This window comes from Chiloscyllium plagiosum, unplaced genomic scaffold, assembly GCF_037043375.1.
Source record: "Chiloscyllium plagiosum isolate Xiang-an unplaced genomic scaffold, Cpla_swu_hap1 HiC_scaffold_5, whole genome shotgun sequence".
NCBI classification, from domain to species: domain Eukaryota; kingdom Metazoa; phylum Chordata; class Chondrichthyes; order Orectolobiformes; family Hemiscylliidae; genus Chiloscyllium; species Chiloscyllium plagiosum.
In genome coordinates this window covers 13,027,927-13,053,682 of record NW_028270143.1, presented here as the reverse complement: position 1 = coordinate 13,053,682, position 25,756 = coordinate 13,027,927, and the positions used below count along the sequence as shown (strand labels likewise).

The window sequence follows — 25,756 nt, the reverse complement described above, 5'->3', positions numbered from 1 at the left end:
CCAGATGGCACTCTTAGAGAGTAGCCATTTTTTCCAAGGAGCTACCACTTGTTCTGCGTGAAGATGTAAATTGGACAGTCTTTTCCATTTAAAAAAACTATTCCATTCTTCTCTTCTTCCTGCCAAAGTGCATCACCTCACATTTTCTCCCCCCACCCCTACATTAGCCCCTTGATTATTTAGTATTTTAGTATTTAGTTTCATATCCCCTACCATGAAAACCAAAGAAAATTATTTGCACAACACCTGTGCTATTTCGTGCCTTCCCATTATTATTTCTCCAACCTCGTTCTCTAAGGGGTATATGTTCATTGTTGCCTCTCTTTTCCTTTAACATGTTTAAAGAAGCTTTTACTGTTCATTTTTAAGTTGCTTTATATTTTGCCATCATTTTATTTTCTCCCTTTTCTTGTAATCTTTTGTTGGCTCTTAAAACTTTCCCAAAACCTGATTTCACACTAATTTTTGCCACATTTTGATACTGACCTTGACTCCCTTGGTCAACCACGGTGGATTTATCCTCTTCCTCACCGGGATGTATCTTTGCTGTGAGCCATGAGTGATTAGATAGATTCTTGAAAATCAAGAGGTGGGGCTGGGGAGGACAGGGCAGGAATGGTGAAGTGGAGAAACTTAAAGCGATCCCCATTATGAGAAAAACTATTAAGCCCAAAAGGCTAACAGGTCCCTTGGACATGATGGCATGTATCTTAGGGTTCTAACGTAATTCAAAGTTTGTGCGAAGATTTGTAGCTCGGGTGCTCATCGTTGTTCTGTTTGCCGAGCTGGGAATTTCTGGTGCAAACGTTTCGTCCCCTGTCTAGGTGACATCCACAGTGCTTGGGAGCCTCCTGTGAAGCGCTATATATGAACCAACAACCAAATATATGAACAAATCAATGACACACCCATGGGCTCACCCATCTCTGAACTCATAGCAGAAGCGGTAATGCAAAGGTTAGAACAAACAGTCTTACCGCAAATTCAACCCAAACTCTGGGTCAGATATGTGGATGACACCTTTGTAATCATTAAAAACACAGAAATAGAGAACACACACCGGATCATCATCGGCATACTCACAGGAATCCGATTCACTAGAGAGGAAGAAAAGGAGAACCAACTCCCGTTCCTAGACGTGATGGTAATGAGAACACCAAACGGAGATTTCACCACAAAGATATACAGGAAAGCCACACGCACAGACCAAGTCCTGAACTACGAAAGCAACCACCCCAACACACACAAAAGAAGTTGCATCAAGACACTGTTCAAAAGGGCCACAACACACTGCAGCACACCAGAACTGCAAAAAGAGGAAGAAGAACATCTATACAATGTATTCGCCAAAAACGGATACCCCCGCAATTTCATCAACAGATGCCTAAGGGAAAGACAACGGAACGAGGACATGCCACAACCCAAAGGACTAGCCACACTACCATACATCAAGAGCATTTCCGAACTGACAGCCAGACTACTGCGACCACTAGGACTTATAACAGCACACAAACCAACAGCCGCACTCAGACAACAACTCACCAGGACAAAGGACCTGATACCCAGCATGAGCAAAACCAACTTAGTGTACAAAATCCCATGGAAGGACTGCACAAAACACTACATAGGACAAACAGGAAGACGGCTAATGAGCCATATCCATGAACACCAACTAGCCACGAAACGACACGACCAGCTATCCTTAGTATCCACACACGCAGAGGACAAGCAACATGAGTTTGACTGGGATAACACTACTAGTATAGGCCTAGCCAAACAGAGAACAGCCAGGGAATTCCTAGAGGCTTGGCACTCATTGACAGATTCAATCAATAAGCACATTGACCTGGACCCTATATACCGACCACTGCAGCGGACAGCTGGAACTGACAACCGGAAGCGGCAGATTCAAACCACTACAAATGCCGGAGGAAAGATCACAGAAGCGCTTCACAGGAGGCTCCCAAGCACTGAGGATGTCACCTAGACAGGGGACGAAGCATCTGCACCAGAAATTCCCAGCTCGGTGAACAGTTCTAAAGTAATGGTTACAATGATACTAGAGCCACTGATTACAATCTATTCAGAATTTCTTAGATTCTGGACAGGTCCCAGTGGATTGGAGAAAGTAGCAAATATAACTCTTTCATTTGAAAAGATTCGGAGACAGACAGTAGGAAACAATGGCCCGTTAGCCTGACATCTGGCTGAGGGAGATTGCTGGAATTCTTTATGAAGGAGAATGGACTGAGATACTTAGAAAATCATAGTATAGTAATTTACTTTGACATGTATTTATGAAAATACAGTTCAATATATATAAGTCACTATGATTAATATGGTACCATTTTAATTACATAAATTATAAAACAAAGAAACACTGCATACAAAGTTAAGCCAAATTTCTTTTTTTTTGTTCCAACAATGGCTTCTTGATTTCATAACTGGCGACAAAGCATGGCTTACTCCACGCATGCCAAAGCTGTCCCTGCAATCAGTGGATTTTGAGAAAGAGAAATGATGTTCTGCAAATTTATTGGAGTTCTTTGAGGAAGTAACATGCAATGTGGATAATCGGGAACCTGCAGATGCGCCAAAGATAGATTTCCAAAAAAGCATTCAAAAAGATGTGCTATGATCTTATAGAGTATGGGTGGAATGCCTGAGGCTGAATAGAACTAGGGAATGGGTGATGGTGGTACGTAATGTCAGGGATAATTGGTGAGAACTTGACCCTTGAATATGGAGGGGAATAAGTAATCAGTGTTTTTGGAGTTTGTGGAGTGTGAGTAGAAATAAAATAAAATAAAATAAAACTCTTGAGTAGAAAACAATTTGCCAGGAAGCTTCCAAACAACATTATGCCCTTGTATTTAATGGGTGCCATATTAAACGTTACTACAGAAAATGAAAACCACTGTATTGCGATAATATGGATAGAGCACTAGTTTACTAAGACAAAGCAAAGAGTAGCAATAACATTTTTTGGAAGGTGTTGACGAGCTGTAACTAATGGAGTGGGCTAAAGGGATCAAGGTGTATGGAGAGAAAGAGGAAACGAGGTACTGAGTTTGATGGTCAATCATGATCATATTGAATGGTGATGCAGTACAAAGGGCTGAATGGCTTATTTCTGTTCCTATTTTCTATGTTTCTATAAGGGTCACTATGCTGGGGCCTCAGCTATTTTCGACTCATATCAGTGACTTGAATGAATGAACTAAATGTATAATTTGGTGATGACACCAAAATAGGTGGGAGATTAAGTTGTCAGGAGGCCAAGAGTCCAGAAAGAGTTATAGACAGGTTAAATCAGTGTAGGCAGGCAGGAGGCTGGAAGAAGACAGCAAGCCAGGCAGCCTCAGGAGGTAGAGAAATCAACATTTTGGGTGTAACCCTTCTTCAGGACTGGGGGTGGGTGTAGGGGAGCTGCAGAAAAAGAGGGTGGCAAGGGCAGAGGATAGGAATTTTCCCAGACATAATGTCACAGCCATTGTGTATTGAGGGCACTGTTGTCCAGAGGCAGTTTTTGATTGATTATTCAACTGGGGCCGGTTGTTTTTGAGGTCAGGACAGTTCAGCATAGTAATAGTCCATTGATTTGTTCATGGGCAAGTGTCACACCCGTGTTTGTGAACAACACAGCAGTAACATTCTACCTGTGAAGAAAAAGCATCATCTCTCTCTCTCTCTCTCCCTTCTGTGTAAAAAATGTAAAAGAAAATCCCTCATGTTTTAACTCGTCTCCCTCATTTTTTCTCTCTGTAAGTTGTTCTGTCTGCAAATCTCCTGTTGTAAGTAAAAGGGGAAAATATTTTCAGAGACACTGAAAGGGTAAAACAACTAGTGAATGAAAGACTGAAAACTTCACATCATTAGCAAAGAATCAAAGGTGGTCAAAACAAAACTGAAGGAAAACAGCACATCAATGTCTGTGATATGGACTGGTGCCAGAACTAATTAGTATGACATTTTTTATGACTTTGTTTCCTACCCACCATAGTACTTGTGTCTTGTCTCCTTATGTGTCTATTTGTATAGGCATGGGAGATTATGCACTTTAGTAGGAAGAATACAGGCAGAGACTATTTTCTAAGTAGAGTCATAGAGATGTACAGCATGGAAACAGGCCCTTCGGTCCAACTTGTCCATGTCGACCAGATATCCCAACCCAATCTAGTCCCACCTGCCAGCACCCGGCCCATATCCCTCCAAACCCTTCCTATTCATGAACCCATCCAGATGCCTCTTAAATGTTATAATTGTACTAGCTTCCACCACTTCCTCTGGCAGTTCATTCCATACATGGACCACCCTCTGCTTGAAAACGTTTCCCCTTACGTCACTTTTATATCTTTCCCCTCTCACTTAAACCTATGCCCTCTAGTTCTGGACTCGCCCACACCAAGGAAAAGACCTTGTCTATTCACCCTTTCCATACCCCTGATGATTTTATAGACCTCTATAAAGTCACCCTTCAGCCTCCATTGCTCCAGGGTCTGAACCACAAAGAAACTGGGGAGTCTTAGTTCAGGATTCATGTAGGTTCAGTTGGCAGTTTGGAAGGCAAATATAATATCAACATTCATTACAAGAGAGTGGGAATACAAGAACAGAGATGTACTGCTGAGGGTGTATAAGACTCAGGTCAGACTGCATTTGAAATATTTTGAGCAGTTTTGGGCCCTGTATCTAAGGAAAAGTGTGCTGGTGTTGGATGGGGGGGTGGGGGTGGGTGCACGGTGTGGAGGGTTCCCAGAGGATGTTTACCAAAATGATGCTAGGCACGAAAGGCTTGTCACATGAGGACTCTGGGTCTGCATTTGCCGGAGTTTAGAAGAATGCAGGAAGATCTGATTGAGACTTAACAGAATACTGAGAGGCCTGGATAGAGTAGACATGGAGAAGATGTTTCCACCAGTAGAAGAGACTAGAGTGAAGAGATGGCCTTTTGGAACTGAGATGAGGAGGAATTGCTTCACCTAGAGGGTAGGTAATATGTTGAACTCATTTCTGCAGAGAGCTGAGAGGGAAAGTCAGATGCAGAAGGGTTCTTGATTGGTCAGGAGAGCAAGGGTTACAGCAAGAAGGCAGGAGAATGGGGTTGAGAAACTTATCGGTCATGATTGAATGGTGGTGCAGACTCACTGCGCAGAATGACTTATTTCTGCTCCTATATCTTAAAGTCTTATAGTAAGTACAGTTGAGGATGAAGTTGCTGAAAGGCATTGAGTGGACATGATGCATACAAAAATGAGAATTGTGGGGATCCAAGATGGCGGCGATCCAGGAAGATTGCTTTGCAGAGCTGTGCACCGCATCGCAGGTGTGACAAAGCCCTAACCCACCCTACCAAGGCCATCACGATACTCTAGGACTCTGAAAAAGTCATGGGGTCCTAGAACATTCTGAGAAGGCACTGCATGTTCGCCATGAAGGGATGCCTAAGATGGGAGCAGATTTGCCCGGGGCTGCGGCCCAACCTACTGGATCCTCAGATTCGATTTCTTACCAGGCCCTGGTTTCAGAGCTCACAAAATATCACAAGATACTGGGTAAGCAAATTGAAGAGAAGCTGGCCTGATCTCTATTATGCTGCAGAAGCATGAACAGCAGCTGGGTGACCACAGGAAAAGTCCAACATGGTCGAATGCAGGGTCACAGTGGTGGAAGCTGAAACTGATTCCTCCAAAGATAGGATCCCTGGAGACGCAGGTCTGTAATTTGCTTGACCTGGTTGATGACCTCAAGAACTGGGGCAGAAGGAAAAATATTCGGATTGTTGGTTTGCCAGAGGGGAAGGAAGGTGGGCAACCAGTGGAATTTATTGAGGATTGGCTGCCGAAATTCCTTAACTTGGAGGCTGGAATGGGAAGTCTGAAGATTGAGGGAGCTCACCAGGTCATGGCACGGAGGTCAGCTCTGGAGCAGCATCCTCACCCTATCCTGGTGCAGTTCCATAATTATAGAGACAAGCAGAGGATCGTGGAAGCTTCCAGAATCCAGGGCAATGATCCAAAGGCCTTAGTTTATGACGGCTCTAGAATTATGTTTTTCTAGTACTTCCCAGCAGTGGTAATCCAGAAAAGGAAATCCTATGATGGCATTAAGAAAAGACTGAGGGAACCCGGAATCCATTCCTCTCTAACGTACCCAACAGCGCTTCAGATTACCTTTGATGGATTCCGGCTTGTCAGAGAAGGCAAGGGACTTTGTGGGCAAACTAACTTAGTCTGAGCAATTCAATATGTACAGATTATCATGTGGTTTGGATATGTCCTTATTATTGTGAAAATAAAAAGCAAGTTATGTTCGGGTTTTCTTTTCCTACTCTATGTTTGGCAATAATCTGGGTTAAATTATGCTCAGGGATTGATGGGTATTTACTTTTAACTTCTAAATTCAGCTATACTGGGGACGGGTGGGGTACTTACTTATTATTCACTTTCAGTTTCTTTGTTCACATTTTTGTTCTTTTTTGAATTTTTTTTGTTGCTTGTGTTTATGGTGCGGCTCTAGGTTGGAGGAGAGAATATGGCTGGAATGGCTAGACGCCTATTTATTGGCAATTTAAGCCCGGCTCAGGTATTTAAATGCCCTGGTTGTTGTATTGGCAGCAGGGTAGGAGGTTGGGTTTGGGGTGTGTAGGTGCCCCCTTTGGGCAGGAGGTGAACTTCCCTATCCAGTGCCACTGGTGCTTTATATGTTGTTTTGTTTTTTGGCTTTTGTTGGATATAGTCTTTGATAGCTGTGTAGGTTTGGTAACTGTAGTGGTTTTAGTTTGTGTAGTTTTTATGTTCTGTGGATTTTCTTTTATTAAGGCTCAGTGATTTGTAATTCAAGTTCTTCCTTTTTGGAGTCTAAATGTTACTGCAGAAGGTTATGACTAAAGACTTGTTTAAATAGTGTATTTGGAACATCAAGAGGAGTCACTCGCCAATTAAGAGGAAGAAGGTACTCTCGAGTCTTAGAAAGGAAAAGGTGGATATTGCCTTATTGCAGCAGAAGCTCTTGGATGATATGGAGCATTTGCAATTGCAGCAAAATGGGTTTGATCAGGTTTACTTTTCATCTTTTAATACTAGGAGTCGGGGAGTGGCCAAATTGGTTAGGAGGAACCTCCCATTTAAGTTACTAAAGAGTGGTATAGACATATACGGGAGGTTCATAATCCTCAAAGCCTTGATAAATGGAGAAGAATATGACATTTTAAATGTCTACTTGTCCCCCAGCACATCCCCCCAAATTTCTGGTAGGAACATTTTCTAAATTGATTAGTCTTGAATCTCAGCATATCATCATGGGGGAGATTTTAATTGTCTTGTGGATCCCTCAGTAACATGTTGCCCAAAGGCCCCCCGATACCTTCTTTACAAACCAAGCAATTAGTGGATTTGTGTGTGTCAAGTTAGGGTTGGTGGATGTCTGGAGGCATCTTCATCCTATAGGCAGGGATTTTATGTTTTCTCTAATCCACATAGGTGCCACACCAGGATTGATTTATTTTTGACCCCCTGTGGCAACCCTGCACTTGATGGCTTCTTGTATGTTTGGTAATATAGCCATCTCCGATCACGCTCCAGTGTACTTGTTGGTTAAGATTAGGGATGCTGTAGTGAGTTCAACACACTGGCGAATGGACCCCTTTATCCTTATGGATAGTACGTTTGTGGAGTATTTCTCCAATGAATTCAAGGTGATCCTCAAAATTAATTCAGGTTTAATTGGTAGCCCATCTGTTCTTTGGGAAACAGCTAAAGTTTATGCCAGAGGGTTAGTTATTTCCTACTTCGCCATTAGGAAGCAGCAGAAGGGTGAGCAGCAATGGCTGCGCAAAGCAGGGTTGAAGGCAGCCAAGAAGGCTTCCTTTGACAGCCCTCATTGGCTAAGCTACAGAGGAGCACAGCGCTTCCATCTGCATTGAACGTCGTGCTAACACAGACAAAGCAGGAGCTTACTTTTGCAAAACAAAGAGTTTGAGCATGGCAACAAACCATGCAGGTATTTAGCGTATCTTGCCAGGAAAGGGTGCCCCTAAATCCATTATGTCGGTCAGGGAAGATGCTAGATACCTAACTTGTGATTCTAAAAAGATTAATGTGACATTTCTGAGATTTTACTCTGAATTATACCAGTCTGAAGGCTGTGAGGATGGGTAGGCTGGGATGATATCTTTTTACAAGAGTCTGGAGCACCCAGGTGTAACCCTCAAACAAGAGGTTTTTTTCCTTACTGCCCCCTTATCAGAGCAAGAATTGCAGGAGGCTGTGAAGCAGCTTCAGAGTGGAAAGGTGCCTGGTCCTGATGGACTTCTCAGTGAATTTTTAGGAATTTATAAGCACATTGTAAGGCCCGATGCGCAACATGTTCAATGACTCGTACAGTCGTGATTGCCTCCCGCCATCTCAAAGAGAGGCCAATATCTCTCTTACTCTTAAAAAAGGGAAAGCCCCGGGGGACTGTGCTTCTTATAGGCCCATTTAAATGTTGATTTAAAATCCTTTCTAAGACTCTTGCGTTAAGGCAGGAAACTGTGTTGGCTTCTATTATTAAAGAGGACCTAATGTTATAAAACCTAAAGAGGTTTTATAAAGGGCCGCAGATCTTCCAATAATGTTAGGAGGTTACTTAATATAATTCAAGCGTGTCAACAAGAGTCTGTACAGCGATTAATGATCTCCCTAGATGCAGAGAAGGCATTTGACCAGGTTGAATGGCCGTACCTTTTTTATACTCCAGAGCGGTTTGGCTTGGGCGAAGCCTTTGTAAGATGGGCAAAGGTTCTCTATAGTGACCCTCTTGCTGCGATTCTCACCAATGGTGTGCGATTAAGCAATTTTAATATCTTTAGGGGCAGTAGACAGGACTGTCCCCTTTCTCCATTGCTTTTTACATTGGTGATCGAGCTGCTGGCAGAGCCCATTCATAGGGATCCTAATATATCAGCTCCAGAAGTGGGGTCAAAATCACAGAAGATTTTGTTGTACACAGATGGTGTCCTTGTTTTTTTGTCAAATCCTGCAGTTTTGGTGCCTTGTCTGATACAATGTATCAATTCGTTTGGCACCTTTTCAGGTTACAAGATCAAAATCAGAGGCTATGCCTATGGGTGGTCTTACAAAAATACCATGTTTTGAGGGAGAATCTCGATTCCCTTTTCAATGAATCGGGGAGGGGGTTGTTCTTTATTTGGGTATATTCATTACTCCAGTTTTCGATCAGTTGCTTCAAGTTAATTTTGTTCATTTATTTGACAAAAGTAAACAGGACCTTCAAAGATGGGAGGCGCTTCCGGTTTCTTGGTTAGGTCGGATAGTCCTCGTTAAAATGAATATTCTCCCCAGTCTATGTACCCTATGCAAAGGGTCCCCTTGATTTGCACTAGGCAAACATTCAGGAGACTGAACAGCTGGTTCAGCTCTTTTATCTGGCATCGTAAGCGGCCCCTTATTAAATTAGCTAAATTGCAATTGCCTCATAGACTGGAGGGAGTGGATCTCACGAACATTAAAAACTATCAGATAAGTTCGCTTTTATCTTATGTGAATGACTGGACTTATGGGGACCCTCTTTCAATATGGTTAGATATTGAAACGTCTCAGACAAGATGCCCCCTTACTAGCTTGTTGTTCCTGGACAAAACGAGGACAGTTAAGGAATATTGCCACAGTTCAGTAGTTATTACTACGTTAAAGCATGGAGGGTAATGCGGCAGAGTGAAGGCAATATTGCCAAAACGTCTTTTTTTACACCGGGGTTGATGGACTCTGGGTTTAAACTCCGGGCAGCTAGGGATGAGTCTTGCCTGAGTGCTTTATTTGAAGGGGACACAATGATGACTTTTGACCAGTTAGTTTGGGAATAAACTTTTAACTGATCCCTACAGATCTGATATAGAGAAGAGGATGCTCAGTGCTAAAAATACACTTTCTCTCACACTCTTTATCACCTGTTGGGGTCTACAGGCTTTGCAGGATGTAGGAGAGAGAGTTGGGCGTTGAGATCTCCTCAGAGATATGGGAAAATATTTGGGAAAACGTGAGAAAGATCTTGATTTGCAATAGAACCCATGCTTTTCAGTTGAAGGTTCTCCACAGGGGTCCAGTCAGCTCCAGATCGTTTATCAAAATTTAAAGCAGGAGTATCTTCAGCATGTCCCAAGTGCAAAGCGAGTACGGGCACTCTTACTCATTGCCTCTGGTCCTGCTGCAGGGTCCAGACATACTGGAGTGCTGTGGGAGGTGTAATAGAGAGGATCTTGGGGACAAGGGTAGAGATGGACCCGGTTTCTCCTCCTCTTGGCCAGCCCAATGCTTTTCCTGTAGATGTGCATAAGAAAATTTTTTTCAATATCCTTACTTTTTCCGCAAGAAAGAATATTCTGTTAAGTTGGGTGTCTGAAAATCCTCCGGGTTTTTTGAGATGTCATAAGATAGTGATGGAGCACATCCCTTTGGATTTTCTCACAAGTATGGTGCACCATAAAACTGAGAATTTTTAGAAGACTTGGCAGCCCTTATTTCACTACCTGGACACAGGTCTGTCCACCACACTAATAAGGGCTTTTATAGAAATGTAACAATTGTGTTTTACGAGTCTAATATCCAGAGAGGGAGAGCTGCGAACATATGAATGTGTCAATTAATGCTCTCGATGGTCAAGAGCTAGTGTTTTTTCTCACTAGCCGTATTATTATTACGTATTATTTTGTTGTTAGTTATTAGCTATTATTTATTTATGTTTTATTTTTTAATGTATTTATTTTATAATTTTATTTTTTTTAATATGTAGATTTATACATTTGTGCGAGTGCAGTTTGGTTTTTCGTTCTTACTTTGTAGTGTTTTGAATTGTATTGTTTTGTATTTGTTGTGATATCAAAAATCTATTTTTCATTCAAAATATATTTTTTAAAAACATGAGAATTGTAAACTATGAGCCTTAGTGAGAAGAATGTCAGGAGTCGAGTTAGTGAGCAATGGCCCTCTGAGCTTGTGATAGCAGAGAGAAGATAGTGGCCTTTACCCAAAATGATTTGATTTCTTTAGGTTAATTCAGTCAGATTTCAGCTCATGCATTGCAATTTCAATACAACTGATATCCACTTCAAATATCCTCAGAATAAATCCTGTTCTTTGGAGGTGGCCTGATTAAGGATTATGGAAGCATTCAGTCAAGTTAAAAATTACCATATCTAATTGAAAGGCAAACAACCTTGAGAGTTGAATGTCTTACTCCTTCTCAAACATTGGTTCCAGAGGTCTCAGCTGCAGACTGGAGAGCCGGTGAGAGCCTAACATTACCTCTTTTTGGGATGTCCCACTGCATTTTATGCCACAGGCATTCACAGGTCAGTGGTGGACCTAGCCCCAAGATCAAGGATACGAACAGCAGAAGTCCCACCAGGAGCTGCTTACCAATCAGAAGCTGGAAACTTTTTTACATATTTGCTCCATTGAGAAGGTAGTGGATGCAGCCACCCAAGACCAAGATCATTTTTGAGTCAGTGATAGTAAATGGCTTTGGGCATTGGGATACAGTCTCAGGCTAGTGTTGGATGTGCATGAGAATGAAGGCTAGAAATCTCGGAGGATCCCTTTTCTCAGTGCTGACTAGGTGCAAAAGTAGAGCAGTAAATTTCAATAATTATCTCTTTTTTTTCCCCAAGATATCTCTTATAAAAAACTCTATTATTTTTTATAGGAAGTCGTGTTTATGTTTGTGTCATCTAACAGCACAATCTGCTATGGCAGATCTGTATAGTGAATAGTGAGATATGAGAAAGATTCTGACCTTGTGTAAGTACTTTTTTTGAGGTTTTTGAGGTCTTTGGTGTAATCCTTAAGGCTAATTAGCAGCTAATAATTGTAGTTAATTGAATTCATAAGTGCGAGCAGCAGCAGAGAAGGAGCAGGAGCAGCGGAGGAAGTGACGTGGACCGAAGGGGCAACCGGGAAGGAAAGCAGTGACCACATATATCAGCAAGGCGGTTAAACCCGAAACTCTACTAATGTAGTGTCTCCCACCCGCCCTCCTCCTCTAACGTAGTTAATAAGTAGGAAGAGCAGGAGCAACAACCAGGGGGACTGCCGGTAATATATCTGGGCAGTGGCTGAACCTGAGACACTATACGTGTTGTGTCGTCCCCCCCACCCAACCCCCTCCTCTAACCAAAAATAGGACTCTGGTTTGTTAAGGTAAGAATTTTCTATTTCTTTATCGGTGAATGGTTAAAAATTTACTTTTTATGGTTTATCTATTAATTGGTTTTTAGAAAAAGACTATAGCAGAGAGGTATCAGAAAGTATTTTAACTCAAACCTATACAAAGTAATAAAGTAATTAACTAAGCAGAGATGGCTGGGCAGGTGATGTGCTGTAGCTGTATGATGTGGGAGCTGGCTGATCCCATTGTGAATGGCAGTGAGCACATCTGCAGCAAGTGTTGGTTGCTGGAAGAACTCCGGCTCAGAGTTGATGATCTGGAATCTGAGCTTCAAACACTGCGGCACATCCGGGAAGGGGAGAGTTACCTGGACGCTTTGTTTCAGGAGGCAGTCACACCTGGGAGATTAAGTAATTCACATTCAGTTAGTGATCAGGGACATCAGAGTGTGACTGTAAGTGAGGCAGGCAGGGGGAACTTGAGTTCAGGAGTGCAGGAGCCTCAGCCCTTGACCTTGTCCGACAGGTATGAGATTCTTGCTCCCTATACGAATGAGGAAAAAGGCTCTGGACAGGATGAGCCAGCTGACCATGGCACCATGGTGCAGAAGGCCATTCAAGAGGGGGGAGCAAAAAGACAAGTAGTTGTTATAGGGGATTCTATAATTAGGGGGACAGATAGTATCCTTTGCAAGCCGGATCGGGAGTCTCGCATGGTGTGTTGCCTGCCCAGTGCCAGGGTGCGGGACATCTCCGACCGGCTTGAAAGGATATTGGAGCGGGAGGGGGAGGATCCAGTTGTTGTGGTCCACGTTGGGACTAACAACGTAGGCAAAGCTAGAGTGGAGGACCTGTTTGGGGATTATCAAGCACTAGGAAGGAAATTGAAGTACAGGTCCTCAAGGGTCATAATCTCTGGATTACTGCCTGAGCCACGTGCCAATTGGCATAGGGATAAGAAAATTAGGGAAGTAAACACGTGGCTAAGGGATTGGTGTGGGAAAGAGGAATTCCATTTCATGGGGCATTGGCATCAGTTTTGGAACCGGGGGGATCTGTACCGTTGGGACGGGGGGATCTGTACCGTTGGGACCAATACCAATGTTCTAGCGAAGAAGATAAATAGGGTGGTCAGTAGGACTTTAAACTTCTGAGTTGGGGGGAAGGGAAAGTATGGGAGTTAAATGGAAAGATAAGCATGTGTGCAGGTGGATTTAAACTTGAGGCAGATTAGGATTGCAACAAAAAGGCAGGATAACTTAGGACATCTTATGACTTCCAATATCTCTACTGATAAGAATGTTAGCATTAAGGCACTTTACTTGAACGCTCGTAGCATTCGTAACAAAGTAGATGAACTAACGCCACAGATCATCGTGAATGATTATGATGTGGTAGGCATCACAGAGACGTGGGGGTGTGCAGGGGGTTCAGGACTGGCAGTTAAACATCCAAGGATTTACAACTTATCGAAAAGACAGGGAGGTGGGCAGAGGGGGCGGGGTGGCCTTGTTAGTTAAGAACAAAATTAAATCTATGGCACTGAATGGCATAGCGTCAGATGATGTGGAGTCTGTGTGGGTGGAATTGAGGAACCACAAAGGCAAAATAACCATAATGAGAGATATGTACAGACCTCCTAACAGTGGTCAGGACCAGGGGCGCAACATGTACGGGGAAATAGAGAAGGCATGTCAGAAAGGCAAGGTCACGGTGATCATGGGGGACTTCAATATGCAGGTGGACCGGGTAAATAATGTTGCCAGTGGATCCAAGGAAAGGGAATTCATGGAATGCTTACAGGATGGCTTTTTGGAACAGCTTGTCATGGAGCCCACAAGGGAGCAGGCTATTTTGGACCTAGTGCTATGTAATGAACCAGACTTTATAAAAGATCTTAAAGTAAGGGAACACTTAGGAAGCAGCAATCATAATATGGTAGAGTTCAGTCTGCAGTTTGAAAGAGAGAAGGCAAAATCAGATGTAATGGTGTTACAGTTAAAGGTAATTATGAGGGCATGAGAGAGGAGCTGATGAAAATAAACTGGAAGCAGAGCCTAGCAGGGAAGACAGTAGAGCAAAAATGGCAGGAGTTTGTGTGGGTATAATTGAGAACACAGTACAGAGGTTCATCCCCAAGAAAAGCAAGATTATCCGGGGAGGGATTAGACAGCCATGGCTGACAAAGGAAGTCAGGAAATGTATCAAAGAAAAAGAGAGATCCTATAAAGTGGCCAAGAGCACTGGGAAATCAGAAGATTGGGAAGGCTACAAAAACAGAGGATAACAAAGAGAGAAATAAGGAAGGAGAGGATCAAATATGAAGGTAGGCTAGCCAGTAATTTTAGAAATGATAGTAAAAGTTTATTTCAATACATAAGAAACAAACGACAGGCAAAAGTAGATATTGGGCCACTTCAAACTGATGCTGGAAGGCTAGTGATGGGAGATAAGGAAATAGCTGGAGAACTTAATAAGTACTTTTCATCAGTCTTCACAGTGGAAGACATGAGTAATATCCCAACAATTAAAGGGAGTCAGGGGCTGAGTTGAGTATGGTTGCCATTACAAAAGAGGTATAGCTAGAAAAGCTAAAAGGTCTTAAAATTGACAAATCTAGAGTTCTGAGGGAGGCGGCTGAGGAAATAGCGGAGGCGTTGGTTGAGATCTTTCAAAAGTCACTGGAGTCAGGGAAAGTCCCGGATGATTGGAAGATCGCTGTTGTAACCCCATTGTTCAAGAAAGAATCAAGACAAAAGATGGAAAATTATAGGCCAATTAGCCTAACCTCAGTTGTTGGTAAAATTCTAGAATCCATCTTTAAGGATGAGGTTTCTAAATTCTTGGAAGAGCAGGGTCGGATTAGAACAAGTCAACATGGATTTAGTAAGGGGAGGTCGTGCCTGACAAACCTGTTAGAATTCTTTGAAGAGGTGACAAGTAGGTTAGACCAGGGAAACCCAGTGGATGTGGTCTATCGAGACTTCCAAAAGGCCTTTGATAAGGTGCCACACGGGAGACTGCTGAGTAAGGTGAGGGCCCATGGTGTTCGAGGTGAGCTACTGGCATGGATTGAGGATTGGCTGTCTGACAGAAGGCAGAGAGTTGGGATAAAAGGTTCTTTTTCGGAATGGCAGCCGGTGACAAGCGGTGTCCCGCAGGATTCAGTGTTGGGGCTGCAGCTGTTCACATTATATATCAATGATCTGGATGAAGGGACTGGGGGCATTCTAGCAAAGTTTGCCGATGATACAAAGATAGGTGGACAGGCAGGTAGTACTGAGAAAATGGGGAGGCTGCAGAAGGATCTAGACAGTTTGGAAGAGTGGTCCAGGAAATGGCTGATGGAATTCAATGTGAACAAATGCGAGGTCTTGCACTTTGGAAAAAAGAATACAAGCATGGACCACTTTCTAAACGGTGAGAAAATTCATAAAGGCAAAGTACAAAGGGATCTGGGAGTGCTAGTCGAGGATTCTCTAAAGATAAACATGCAGGTTGAATCCGTGATTAAGAAAGCGAATTCAATGTTGTCATTTATCTCAAGAGGGTTGGAATATAAAAGCAGCGATGTGCTACTGAGACTTTATAAAGCTCTGGTTAGGCCCCATTTGGAGTACTATGTCCAGTTTTGGGCCCCACACCTCAGGAGGGACATACTGGCACTGGAGCATGTCCAGCGGAGATTCACACGGATGATCCCTGGAATGGTAGGTCTAACATACGAGGAACGGCTGAGGATCCTGGGATTGTACTCATTGGAGTTTAGAAGGTTAAGGGAAGATCTAATAGAAACTTAAAAGATAATACATGGCTTGGAAAGGGTGGATGCTAAGAAATTGTTTCCGTTAGGCGGGAAGACTAGGACCCATGGGCACAGCCTTAAAATGAGAGGGGGTCAATTCAGAACAGAAATGCAGAGACATTTCTTCAGCCAGAGAGTGGTGGGCCTGTGGAATTCATTGCCACAGAGTGCAGTGGAAGCCGGGATGCTAAATGTCTTCAAGGCAGAGATTGATAAATTCTTGAATTAAGGGCTACGGGGAGAATGCGGGTAAGTAGAGTTGAAATGCCCATCAGCCATGATTGAATGGCGGAGTGGACTCGATGGGCCGAATGGCCTTACTTCCACTCCTATGTCTTATGGTGTTATGGTCTTATACAACATGGTAATTAACCTATTAACAAAGTGCAGATGTGTAATTTATAATATAGATCTTTACACGGCAAACTCAACATGAAAGTATCTTCAAATGTAGGTACCATATGTCAAAATAATTCTTTCAAAAATCAATTTTAGTTCCAATGTTCTTTTATTAATTTTAGGAAATCTAAATGTACATCATATAGTTTTTTTTTTAAATGCCATTACCTAGAAAATATTGTATTGAGTTAGCTTCCAGACAGAGAAGATTACTATTTTGATGTGAGATTAAAAGAGTGGTTTGCATCCATATGAAAATAATTATGACATCTTTTTCGAGCACAAGCAAACCTATAATTTTGGGGCATTATATTCCATGCCCAATTCATCCTCATGATGTGAAAAATGCAAAATTACATCAAGAAACAGACTTCTACATACGCTAATCAAAGCCTGCTTTCTAACCCCAATCTAGAATTAATCATAGCTGTGTAATGTTTCCATGTTGGCATATAATACCGATTTCTTTTTGCCTCCCACTTCATGAGATTTATCTGAGGACTACTGTGGATATTTGAGCTAGCTAACGCACATTTTATGCTGAGAAGCTGCAGTGGAGTACTCTGTTGGCAACCCTATCTCAGCAGTTTCATAATAATGAGGCCTGAGGACGTTCTTGTGATCCTTGGCCAACCCCTTCTGGCATGTGTTGTCCAATCCAGACAATAATTAATTTTTCACTCTTCTGAACTTTTTACCCAATCCGTACTTCATTGCTCATATCTTCTGAATTTCAAGAATACTCAAAAAAAATCGCCTTTTCTTTCTTACATGGATATCTGTAGTATCATCCCGTTCCTTAATTTAATACATCATCCTGAAATGCCACAGAGACTTGAGTTCACAGTGGCATATGCAATTGGCTTGACATAATCAGTGCTATATCAGCTGATGTTTTTAACATGCATTCAATTTGCCTTTGAATCTTAATATCTTATGTAATTTGGTTGGATGTTAAGTTGTCTATCGTTTCTTTACCTTTGTGTCCTCTTGTAACAGAATGAATATTACTGTAGGTTAGATTTCCTGTGGAAGAATAAATTCAAAAGAGAATGCGAGGAGATAGAAACTATGGAAAACCTCAATAGAGTATTGCTGGAAAATGTGCTTCCTGCTCACGTGGCTGAACATTTCCTGGCGCAAAACTGGAAAAATGAAGTAAGTAGACTTTAATGCAAAAGCATGAAATTCTGTATGTGTGTATGTACTAGACAAAATCAAATGAAGCTCGCCCATTGGGTAAATACATGAAATGGAACTAAAACAGTGCAGACCATTAACGTCCCCTGTTGGATCCTTGTTTTCTGCATTGCACCAATGAATACTTGATCAATCTTTTCTTTTTCTTCAGGAAGGCCCAACATCATAAAGAAATTGAGAATGCAAAAGTAAACCACAAAACTAGAATACAACAGAATTTAGAAGTACCCAAGTCAGGGGACTTGCAGTCCCTCTAACCAGTTCTGGCACTACCTCCATGATTCCCATGCCAGAAATTGCATTCAGATGGAAGTCTTTTCCAGAACCTAATGATTCTTGGATGATTACTGCTAGTACATTCACTGTCATTTAGCTACTTCTTTTAATATCCTCGGAAGTCCAAGGAATTTATCAGCCTTTGGTTCTATCGGTTTCCTTAGCACTTTTTCTCCAGTGATAATTATTGTATTTATTTCTTCTCTAACTTTTGTCCCCTGATTATTTAGAAATGTTCATATGCTATTAGCATCTTTAATTGTGAAGACTGATGAAAAATGTTTATTCAACTTCTCTGCCATTTTTTGGTTCTTCATTGTTATTTCCCCCAACTTGTTCTGTTCATAAATCATAGAATCCCTACAGTGAAGAAAAAGATCATTTTGCTTAAGGAGTTAGCACCACCTTCCCAAGAGCATTCTACCTAGAAATAGCCCATCCCCATAACCTCGCATTTACCCAGACTGCACATTCCTGGAAACTATGGGCAATTTACCTTGGCCAATCCACCTAACTTGCATATCTTTGGACTCATTCTCTAACGTTTAACTTTGTTCTCATTTTATTTTAATAAAAGAAGCTGATACAGTCCATCTTGACATTAGTTGAAGGTTTAACCTCAGAGTTATCTTTTTGTTTTGCTTCGGTTGTCTCTTTTTTTTAACATTATCCCAAATCAATGTCATACCAGTAATCTTTGCCATATTGTGTGCTTTTTTTCAATATTATGCTATCCTTAACTTTCTTTGTTAATCATAGTTGATTTATTCCCTCCTTGGAATCCTTACTTCTCACTGATTCATATCTTTATCGTGAGCCATGTTATTGTATTAAATATTTGCAATTGTTCCTCAACAACCTTTGCTGTTAAATACCTTTCCCAGTCCAGATCAGCTAGCTCTGCCCTCACTCCTTTATTTCAGTTTAACACAATTGTTTCCAGCCCCCAAGTTCCTCTCTCAAACAGATGGCTAAATTCTACCATGTTATTTTTGCTGTTTCCTGGGAGATCTTTTACTCTGACATCATTTATTAAACTTCTTCATTAGATCTAAAATAGGCTAATTTGTTTGGATCCACAACTTATTGCTCTTGGAAACTGTCTAAAACATATTTTATGAATTCTTCCTCACAGATTACTCCACTCCACCATACTGACTAGCCCAATCTATATGAAGATAGAACTCATCTATGATTAATGTAATACCATTTTAAATGCCCTTATTATCTCCTGATTTAGTCCCTGTCCCACCAGAAAGCTAATGTTAGGGAGCCTAATAATTACTCCTATAAGTATTGTCTTTCTTTGTTATTTCTTACCTCCACCCATATGGATTCTATATCTTCCTATCCAAGATCATTTCTTGCTTTTATATTTATTCCACACCACTTCAACACTACTTTCCCACCAGACTTTACTTCCTGCTTGTCTTTACAAAATGGCATACCCTTGAACATATAGTTCCTAGTTTTAATCTCATTGTAATCATGCCTTCGTAATGGCTGTAAGATCATACCCATTAACCTGTATTTGAACTGTTCATTCATTTATCTTGTTCTAAATACTATCCACTTCCAGGAAAGGAACATTAATTGTGCCTCTTAACCATTTTTCCCCCTTTGACTCTATTGGCTGCTGTTTTTTTTATGTTTGTATCCTCTGTCCCTTCTTGCTCCACTCTGTGTATTGTTATCCAAATTGCTACCCTGTAATGCTGCAAAATCTCCTTGGTTTATAAGCCTACATTTTCCCCTCTTCCACACTCTCCGTCAACTCTAATCAGCTTAAAGCCTTATTTACTGACTTAGTTATTCAATTTGCCAATAGCTGGTCTCAGTATGATTCAAGTGAAGCTCATTTCCCATCAGAACGGCTCCTGACTACCCCAATATTAATGCTAATTCCCTATGAACTGAAACCAATTCCACCTTCACTACTTTGAGCCACACAATTAGATCCATGACTTTATTTACCCTATGCCAGTTTACCCAAGACACAGGTAGTAAACTGGTGATTAGTCCCTTGGAGGTTCAGCTCCTCTCCCAGTCCAAGTTCTTCTCTGATCTCGGGAAGATGTCCTTAACTCTGGCACATAGGTGTACCACAGATACCATATGCTGAAACACTTCACCTGTCCCGCCATCACTAATCTATCTAATTGATAAAATAATTACTTAAGATCCCCTGCTCTCTACACTTCACTGTAATCTTTCACCTGTATAATTCTGTCAGATCACAATGATTTTTTAAAGTATTAAAATAGCAAAAATGAAATAGAAATTTGTTCCATGCTCAGCAAGATAATTTAGCAAAAATTGTGTCACAACATTCGATTGCTAATCTCACATGTTATGCCTTAGGGCAGTCTCATAGATTATTCAATCCCTTACGAGGTAAGAGTAGGTGGGTTCCCTCCTCATTGGTCCTTTTTATCTTCAGACGACTCATTCCTAAATGGGCTACAACAAATGCTAAAGAGTTGCATTTTATGACAATGGAGAGGGAGCAGTGACGCCCATCAGATTCAAGAATCACTGCTTTACTGGTGTATGAAACTTTGGTAATCACTTTAAGAATTGAATGTAGCTAACTTCTTAATCTACTGGGAATAGGCATTAAAATCTGCTGGGACATACTGTACATGGATAACATCACTGCTAAAAAGTGAAGGAACATTGCTAACTCATGTTAATTTCTCCTAATTACCCTGTACACCCATGGTTTCCTGCTGATAACTATTTCCTACCTGCTCTTCCTCCTCCCTTTTCCATCTCCTTGTCCTGCGCAGCATAGCCTCTGGCAATTCTACAAAACTTTGCTGTATTCAAGGGGAGTGCCTCCTAGTGTGCCCATGTATGGGAGCAACCTCTTTGTGTCAGACCATGGATTCAGCAAAGTATGCTTCAGTACCTTTAACACCAACTCCATAGATGTTTGTAACTTTTAACAACTATAAATGACACCAAAGACTTGTGGGGCAAGATTTTTTTCAATCCCACCAACCAAAGTATCAGCAGGGAATTCACTTACACCGATCCTTTCATTAGTTGGAGATGGAAATTCTGACCCTTCATTGGTTAGAAGTCCCCCCTCAAAGAGCTACTAACCAGTCTGATAGGCCAGCAGCTCTGAAGTCCCAGCAATGCCAGCAACAGCAATAACAAGGACATTGACAAAGAGTTGTCCCCAGATTCAGAGTCCTGAAGACCAGATCAAGTAGGTGGAGGGGAATGGTTGGGGGTTGTGTCTGCGTGGGTTTTTACTGGTTGCTCTGATTTCCTCCCACAGTACAAAGATGTGCAAGCTAGATGGGTAGCAATGGTAAGTGCAAGGTTATGGGGATTGGATAGGAGTTGGATCTGTTTGGGAAAATCTCAAATGGACCAAATTGCCGCTTTCCAAACTCCGGATCCTATTATTCCATCTTCCAAAGACCGTCGTCTAGAAAATACTTGTCTGTGAACTATTTTGTGATGCAATAGAAATTAAAGAATCACTTTTTAATCTAGTTGCACAGAGGCTAGGACATCATCAAACAAGCCCTAAATTCTATTTAGCTGTATCCACTTTCTGGTTGCTGAAGTTTTGTTAAAATGTTAAAGTATTCAGATCATGGTTAAAGTCTGCCTAAGAATAGCCCACTACAGAATGTCACATTTATTTATGTACTACATCAATTATACATATTCATAATCCAAAGTCTAAATCAGTTGTGATCAGTAGGCGTTCAAAATATTATGGCTCAGAAATTCTACTGAGAATCCAGGGTCTCCTATACCCCTGTTGGAATTTCAAAGAGCATGGTAGGACCCAGTTTTAAATGGGTTTTACATCACAACTAAGTGTTCTTCACCAAGCTGTCTCAACTTCTTACCAAGAAAATAACAGGCAAGGGGCAGAGCCTGTAACAGGATTCCCTGTTCCTGATTCAGGGTCAGAACTCTTGTTTGCATGGTTATTGATATTTTGTTGCAGCCGTCATTCATTAGGTAGATGAATGTGGGCTTCAGCCAGTGTATTGCAGGGAACACGAGCAGCCAACAACTTAAAGCCAGCCCCAACATTTTAAAATGAAAATATTGTGCATATCTGAATGTATGTTTCAGGCAAGAACATGTCGGACAACACTTGCCTTATCCCATCTTTCTTTCCAGTGGAGGGAAAGCAACCTCAGTTTTTATAGACAAAGGGGGCACGATCAGAAATGTATCCAATTAGACATTTGCATCGAATTTCTCCTTCACCTGCCTCTGAAAACCTGTCATGTTCATCATTAAAGGACATTCCTGAGTACACATAGGGGTTTGGATTTTTGAGAGCGATGGGAAGTCAGTTTGTTACATTTTCCACAAAGCATAGATACATTTAATAAATGAGAAAGGGAGCCTGGTTAGCCAGTTATACAGATCATAGCATCAGGGAAAAAAAAAGATTGGAGTTAGATTTGGAAAATATGTGGACTGAATGCAGGATTCAAATTTTCAGAGGAAAAGAATAAGCCTGCACATTTCTAATGTTACATCTCTCATTTTCTCGATAGGATCTTTACCATCAATCATACGAATGTGTCTGTGTAATGTTTGCATCCATCCCAGATTTCAAAGAATTCTATACCGAGTCAGATGTAAATAAAGAAGGCTTAGAATGTCTACGTTTGCTGAATGAAATTATTGCTGACTTTGATGATGTAAGTATACAACAGTATAGTCACCTATTGGTCTAGAGATACATTGGTGATCTTTCTGAATGCAAGGCACTCTTACTAGTGTTCTGATGATAACCTTTGATGGAGAAAGTGCACTAATCTACTTACCACTTTTGTCATTTTCTATTCACATTTTTATTTTTAATCACTACCAAGTTAAAGATAATTGCAAAGTTAGGGCAAAAAGTAAAGTCATTAGTGGAGATGATGTGTAAATCATTAAATAAGAATGAGTGGGGACATGATGATGTATTGGGCTTATTGCTTGACTAATGATTCAGAGTCCCAGGCAATATTCTGGGAACCTGGGTTCAAAACACACCATGACAGATAGTGGAGTTTGAATTCAATAATGATCGTGAAACCATTGTCAATTATCTGAAAAACCATTTGGTTCACGTATGTCTTTAGGGAAGGAAAGTAATGTTCTCATCTGGTCTGGCCTATATGTGACTCCAGACCCACAGCAATGTGGTTGATGCTTAACTGCCCGCCAGGTAATTAGAGATGGGCAATAAATGCTAACCTGGCCGGTGACATCCACATCCTGTGAAAACAGTTCCACCAGTTGGACGTTAGAAGAGAAGCATTGGATGAGGATAATGTGGTCAATAATAACTTTAAAGATTTAAAATTTTGGCTGGCAGTACTATCCACAATTCCTTTTGTATTGTTTTGAAAGGCAGAGAAGACTCATGCAAAATGTAGACAATAAGACCAACTGCATGGGATTTGTCTGTCTGCTGTCATGACAGTTTCAATCATTACTTCAACCAGCTGTAGGTAATTGTGGGAGGTTGATGAGGAGGGGAGATGGTGGTGGGTGGTGAATGGTGTATTAAGATATCTGAAAGACTTCTTTCCCATCCCCCTCACCTACCCTTGTTCCCTAACTCGTAGGTCTGAAATGAATCTTTCTCTAACCTGTCACTTGTATCCCCTCATGTCCCCTTCAAGCTCACCTTGTTTGAGTCCCAACATCTGTTCCCTCTTCCCTATTGACACTAAGCATAGAGCAAAGGTCAGTTATACCTTTATTTCAAGATTACCTACTAAGCATGCACAAGATAAACTATATTACAATGATGGTCAGGTCATATTTGATGTCAGATCAGCCTGTGTTTGTAAGGCTTGCAGAAGCAAAACCTCTCCCACCATGCTTCGTGCATAATAATGTTAACAATGTTAGTTAACATTCCATCATGAGAATGTGAACTAAAACTTTCTACACTAATTTCCTGATCAACCACATTCCTTTGCAGGTCCTCATGCTAGCAAACATTAAAAATGCTTCCATCCCCTCAGGTATTGCCCCATATTCTCTCAATAGTCTTCAAAAATGTTACTGTTGAGTCCTCAATTCTTGCAGACAGGTGCCTCATTTTCTCTTGAATCTCTAAAGTCCAGAAACATGTTGCCTCTGAAATTCATACCATGGAGCAGCACGTTGGCTCAGTGGTTAGCACTGCTGCCTCATAGCACCAGGGACACAGGTTCAATCCCAGCCTCAAGCGACTGTCTGTGTGGAGTTTGCACATTCTCCCCGTGTCTGCGTGGGTTTCCTCCGGGTGCTCTGGTATCCTCCCACAGTCCAAAGATGTGCAGGTTAGGAGAATTGGCCATGCTAAATTGCCCATAGTGTTCAGGGATGTGTAGGTTAGGTTCATTAGTCTGGGGTAAATATAGAGTAATGGAGTAAGGGAATGGGTCTGGGTGGGTTACTCTTCAGAGGTTCAGTGTGAGCTTGTTAGGCCGGAGGGCCAGTTTCCATACTGTAGGGTCTATGATTCTTTGATTTGCACTGTTCACTATTGGTTTCTACACAACTAGACTTTTACCACTGCCAAAGTACTGAAACAGCAACATCCTTTAAGACTAAGCAAAGTTCAATTTCCTCCTGCATCTTGAGGTTTCTAAAATCTTTAACATTTTTTAAAAAACATTATGCTTCCCTAAAGGTTTTCTTCCTTGATCCAATAACTGGGACAGTGCCTACTTGGATGAACTCTTTCTGATCCAATTTCCAGAGTGTCTTGAATAATGTTTTTTCTCCCACAATCCCTCACTGTGAGTTCAATCCTTCAAGCCCACCTATTCGTTGTTTAGATACTGCCCCTCAGTGGCTTCATTTGAACACATGGCATCACTTTCAAGGTCTACCTCTAGCTCACTCTCTCCATTGTATCTGTGTTGTCAAACAAACTTCTCAACATCTAGACCTCAAAGTACCACAGTTTTCTTTAGCTAAACATTGGGAAGAGCAACAGTAGCATCATCAAATCTGGCACATTCTGCACACTTGTCATTGATTCCATCCCGATTTCCTGCTGCTCTCTCAGGTTTAAGCTGGCTTTAATTATCAAAATCCTCTTTTTCACTCCAAGTTGTGCTTCTGACACTATTTCCTCTCCACCACAAAAGTCTTTACAAAATCATCATTTCTTCCTCTACTTAATTTTACCCATTCATGTATCAATGCCTTTGATGCCTCCAGACACAAGAATATTCTCTTGGCCAACCTCCCATCCTCCATCTGCACCAACTGCTGCTAACCAATTGCTACCGTGCTTACTGACCTCCATAATTTAATAAATGAAAGCAAGACTGGACACTGTGGAATGCAAATCTTGTGATATGAACTCCAGGCTGTATTTAGTATTTTGGACATTGTCAGCTGGAGGATCCTGAGCTTCCAGTTTTGGTTCTGAAAACCCTCAAGTGGTACGACCAAGCTATCTGCATAGCACTTTAGTGGAATTGATCACCCAACAGTTTAATGTTGTGCCATTAGAGAGGGAATGGGTAATGGCCAGAAAATTAAGGAGGAACAAGAAAGTATTGCAGGAGACCTCTAGGTGCACCTTATTCTTTAACTGGTATTCAGTTCAGAAAGCAGATGGTTCCTCTGGGCGGTGTAGCCAAGTCATGATCAAGGCCCAGTGTAGCCAAGTCATGATCAAGAACAGGTGGCAAAGATTGGAAAAGTAATAGCAATAGGAATTTCTATTGTGAGGGTAACTGACAATTATTTCTGTGACCAAAATGACATTGCCATCGAGTACCAGAGAGTAGCAGTAGTTGTCACTGAGTAGCAGAATATTCCACAAAGGAATGGATGCTCATATAAAAGATTAAATTCAATTCAGAGCAATGAGAAATGATACATTTTGTTGGAAAGAAAGAGAAAAGGCAATATCAATTATAAA

At 41.4% G+C, this 25,756-nt stretch overlaps 1 protein-coding gene across 5 annotated transcripts in view; it reads left to right on the top strand.

Moving 5' to 3' along the window:
* Positions 1–25,756, top strand: part of adcy2b (adenylate cyclase 2b (brain)) — a 627,652-nt gene that overhangs the window by 581,784 nt on the left and 20,112 nt on the right. For all 5 annotated transcript variants that reach the window (XM_087986815.1, XM_087986818.1, XM_043689618.2 and 2 more), the window contains 2 exons: positions 17,368–17,526; positions 22,386–22,532. In XM_087986815.1, the coding sequence (XP_087842941.1) occupies positions 17,368–17,526; positions 22,386–22,532 (306 nt within the window). The remainder of the gene's footprint in view (positions 1–17,367; positions 17,527–22,385; positions 22,533–25,756) is intronic.